Source organism: Triticum urartu, chromosome 5 (assembly GCF_003073215.2).
Source record: "Triticum urartu cultivar G1812 chromosome 5, Tu2.1, whole genome shotgun sequence".
In the NCBI taxonomy this organism is placed as follows: Eukaryota; Viridiplantae; Streptophyta; class Magnoliopsida; order Poales; family Poaceae; genus Triticum; species Triticum urartu.
The window spans coordinates 455,333,145-455,337,409 of record NC_053026.1 but is presented as its reverse complement, the minus strand read 5'-3'; the positions used below and the strand labels follow the sequence as shown (position 1 = coordinate 455,337,409).

The window sequence follows — 4,265 nt, the reverse complement described above, 5'->3', positions numbered from 1 at the left end:
AAAAATACCCTCTTGGAAATATTATTCATGATCATGCAGTAATTCAACCACGAGTATTTTATACACAAACTCTATTCACCGGGATCTCTTCCGTTCGTCCATATACCACGGTGACACCATGAGATCTTTGAGCGCTACCGACTATTTTCACTCACAGAGGTTTGTGCTCTCTTTTTAATGCTCTATTTCTCTCACAAAGGGAGCAAGTTCTTGGATAAGCCACATGATAAGTGAGTTTGGTGTGCAATTCAGTTGTACAATTGTCATGTTTTCTTGCCTGACCATAGACTAGAAGCTCTATTTCTGCATGTCATTTTCGTAACAAAGGGCAACATTGATGTTTCATCAGAAAAAAGGAATTTAAGCTTACCGTTGACCCCACCAAAATTTTAGCTCAAACTCCACCAGCAAAACAATAATCTTTTCTCCTTTTACTATTATCAGATATTTTTGTATATTTTTATATGAACTACGTATGAATTAAAATGAGTGAACAAACACACTAAAATGTGTCTACATGCATCTAATTCAGAAAACAAGTTATGTAGAATGTCAAAACAAAAGGAGTACCTCATATAATCAAGTCTTACTCCCTCCGTAAAGAAATATAAGAACGTTTAGACAAACGCTTTTATATTTCTGTACGGAGGGAGTACATGTTAAGTGAATAAAACAAGTCTGAACATTTTGGTCTGTACTAGATACAGAAAATAGTTTTTGGGTGTTATTAAACAACGCCTTGGCTGTGGCACACATTGGAGAGAGGCCACAAGGCAGTTCACACGGTGAGCAGGAGCAGAGGATCCGATGAAATACACGAGCGGAGGAGGTCCCGTCCCGTGTTTGTTTGCTCTGTTCCTCCTCGCGCTGGGCCTTCCCTTCCCTCGAGTTTCCTTCCTTTCCTTTTTCCCCCTTTCCATCCTCCAATAAATAATTTCCACACAAGGAAACCAACCGAATCTCGAGCCGAACCTGCGAATTTCCCCGTCGCCAATCATCTCCACCCTCTCGCCCATTCTTCTCCGAATCCGCCTCCTCCCTATCCAGTCTGCCGTTCCACCAAATCAATCCTCGCCGCAGTTCGTCGTCGCCGACGGCGGCGGCGCGCACCAAGCGACGACCGCCGGTGCCGCGGCCGCCGTGGATTTGTTCCTCCCTCCTCCTCCTCCGTCTTCTTCTCGCGGGTAAGGAAACCCTAGATTGGTCCAGTGGGTTGTTGGAGTTCGTTCTGCTCGTGCCGATTTGTTTTGCTGATCCTTCTTTCCATGGTCCGATTAGGTTTGTCTTCTTCAGCGCGCAGTGCTGATCTCAGCTGAAGCCTCAGGCGCGGCGCGGCTTGTCTTCCCCAAAAAATGGCGGCGGGAATGCTGTTTCCATGATTCCCTCGCTCGGTGGGGCCAGGAGGGTTGGGTGGGTTGGACGTGATCGGGATTGCGAGGCCATAGCAGTTCTTATGGATCAGCTGGCTTTGCTCGCGACGGAGTTCGGGGATTCGTCCGACTTCGCGGTCGACGGCATCAACGAAAACGATGTCAGCGACGAGGAGATTGAGCCGGAGGAGCTGGCCCGGCGAATGTGGAAGGACAGGGTCAGGCTCCGGAGGATCAAGGAGAGGCAGCAGAAGCTGGCCCTGCAGCAGGCCGAACTGGAGCTGGAGAAGTCCAAGCCCAAGCAGATATCCGACCAGGCCATGCGCAAGAAGATGGCCAGGGCGCACGACGGGATCCTCAAGTACATGCTCAAGCTGATGGAGGTGTGCAATGCCCGTGGGTTTGTGTACGGGATCATCCCTGAGAAAGGGAAGCCTGTGAGCGGTGCCTCGGATAACATTAGAGCTTGGTGGAAGGAGAAGGTTAAGTTTGATAAGAATGGTCCGGCAGCGATTGCAAAGTACGAGGCCGAGCACTTGGTGGATGCTGATGCTCAGAGTAGCGTTGTCAAGACCGAGCACAGCTTGATGGATCTCCAAGACGCCACTCTGGGCTCACTGCTTTCGTCATTGATGCAGCACTGTAATCCACCGCAGCGCAAGTACCCCCTGGAGAAGGGCACTCCGCCCCCATGGTGGCCTGCGGGGAATGAAGAGTGGTGGGCTGCCTTGGGCCTTCCAAGGGGACAGATTGCTCCTTACAAAAAACCTCATGATCTTAAGAAGGTTTGGAAGGTCGGTGTGCTTACATGTGTTATTAAGCACATGTCCCCTAACTTCGATAAGATCAGAAACCATGTTCGCAAATCCAAAATCTTGCAGGATAAAATGACTGCAAAGGAGAGCCTGATTTGGTTGGGAGTTCTACAGAGAGAGGAAAGGCTTGTGCTTGGCATTGACAATGGCGTCTCAGAGATTACTCACCGCAGTGCTCCAGAAGACAGAAATGGAACTAGGAACGCACAGAGCAGCAGTAACGAGTATGATGTTGATGGTTTTGAGGAGGCTCCTCTTTCAATATCATCTAAAGATGATGAGCAAGGTCTTTCTCCAGCTGCACAATCCAGCGAGGAGCATGTCTCCGGAAGAGACAGAGAAAGGGCGAACACTAAACATCTTTATCAGGCTGTTGTTCTTAAGGAAGGAACAAAAAAACAACCACCAAAGAGAAAAAGAGCACGTCACAGTTCCGTTGCTGTTGAGCAGGAGGTACAAAGGACTGATGATGCACCAGAAAATCCAGGAAATCTGATTCCCGATATGAACCGACTGGACCAAGTAGAGATTCCAGGCATGGCTAACCACCAGATTACAAGCTTCAATCAGATGGCCGTTACAAGTGAAGCTTTACAACACAGTGGAAATGCTCAAGGGCATGTTTATCTTCCTGGGTCTGGGGTTAATGGCTTTGATAATGCCCAACCTGTGGATGCTACTCCTGTAAGCATATATCAGCCTGTACTTTATGGAAGTAGTGATAATGCCAGGTCAAACTCTGGAAACCCCTTTCCACTGCATGCCAATTCTGGTTTTAATAGTTTTCCCAGTAACTATCAGACTTTACCTCCGAAACAATCAGTGCCATTACCTATGATGGATCATCATGTGGTTCCCATGGGTATCAGGGCACCAGCTGACAACAGTCCTTATGGTGATCATGTGATTGGTGGTGGAAGTTCAACTTCTGTCCCTGGAGATATGCAACACCTCGTAGATTTTCCATTCTACGGTGAGCAAGATAAGTTTGTTGGCAGTTCTTTTGAGGGGTTACCTTTGGACTATATCAGTATGAGCAGCCCGATCCCAGATATTGATGATTTGCTGCTGCATGATGATGATTTAATGGAATACCTGGGAACATAACATAGGTAATTTCATCACATAGCTGTTTCTTAGCTGTTTCTCTCTCTTTGAACTGTAGCATGATCATAATTTTCTGCTGCAAGATGACAATTTTCCTTTTGGTTGTCAGGTTAGGTAGGGCTCTTATGCTTTCTGTTTGGTCATCCATTTTGTGTCACCAGGATTACCAGATTAACTTGAGTATGGAAGACTAAACTTCTCATTCTGATGCTGCTGATACCATCTGTAGCATGCCCAATGATACTTGACTTACATTCTTTTGAAAAATATTGTCAAGGATGACCGGATTGTAAACCGGAAAGGTGTACATGCCTACAGGGTTTAAGTTTGGAGTAGTTAATTTTCCCGGGGAAGATATATAGTGAAGAAAGGATAGTTCTTTGTAATTTTCGAATCTTTGAGATATGAATGCCATGCTCTCATGCATGTTCTCACCCCCCTCCCTTTTGCTTTCTACAGAAACATTGAATATTCAACATTGTAGTCTGTAGATACAATCAAGAATAAAATATTCATCAGTTGAGGAGATCCCTCTGTCTCTTATCTTTCTATGAGCAAAATTAAGTTCATTACTGTGTCATCGGTTGATGGTAGTTACACAGTGAAACCCTTGTTTCTTGCCAAAAGAAAAAAAGTGAAACCTTTGTTATACAGTACTACTGTTCTGAAAATGGCTAGTATTGTAGATAAAAGTTTGGAGATATGCAACAGTGGTGGTTTAAGCGGTAAATGACTGTATCACTAGGCTTCCTGTTGAGTTGCTGTTTGGTATCTGCATATATGGGTATGGGACATATGGCTGAGATTCACATTTGGAATGGAATCACACACAAAAAAAATCATTGGAAAGAGGTCTATTTAGACTTTTGTGGAAACGTCGATGTTTGCTGGTTTATTTGGCAAAGAAAAATGGAGTGCATTATAAGAAATTAATCGGCCAGTTGAATATTCGGGGGTAGTAATTTAATCGTTC

At 45.4% G+C, this 4,265-nt stretch overlaps 1 protein-coding gene across 1 annotated transcript; it reads left to right on the top strand.

Moving 5' to 3' along the window:
* Nucleotides 1–869: 869 nt before the first annotated feature.
* Nucleotides 870–3,822, top strand: LOC125509767 (ETHYLENE INSENSITIVE 3-like 3 protein). Its single transcript, XM_048674800.1, has 3 exons — nt 870–1,184; nt 1,279–3,297; nt 3,402–3,822. The coding sequence occupies exon 2, from the start codon at nt 1,376–1,378 to the stop codon at nt 3,290–3,292; it is 1,917 nt and encodes a 638-aa protein (XP_048530757.1). The 5' UTR covers nt 870–1,184; nt 1,279–1,375; the 3' UTR covers nt 3,293–3,297; nt 3,402–3,822.
* Nucleotides 3,823–4,265: the final 443 nt, after the last annotated feature.

Coding starts and splice junctions, on each gene's coding strand:
- LOC125509767 (XM_048674800.1), top strand. CDS start 1,376: ATGATTCCCTCGCTCGGTGGGGCCAGGAGGGTTGGGTGGGTTGGACGT.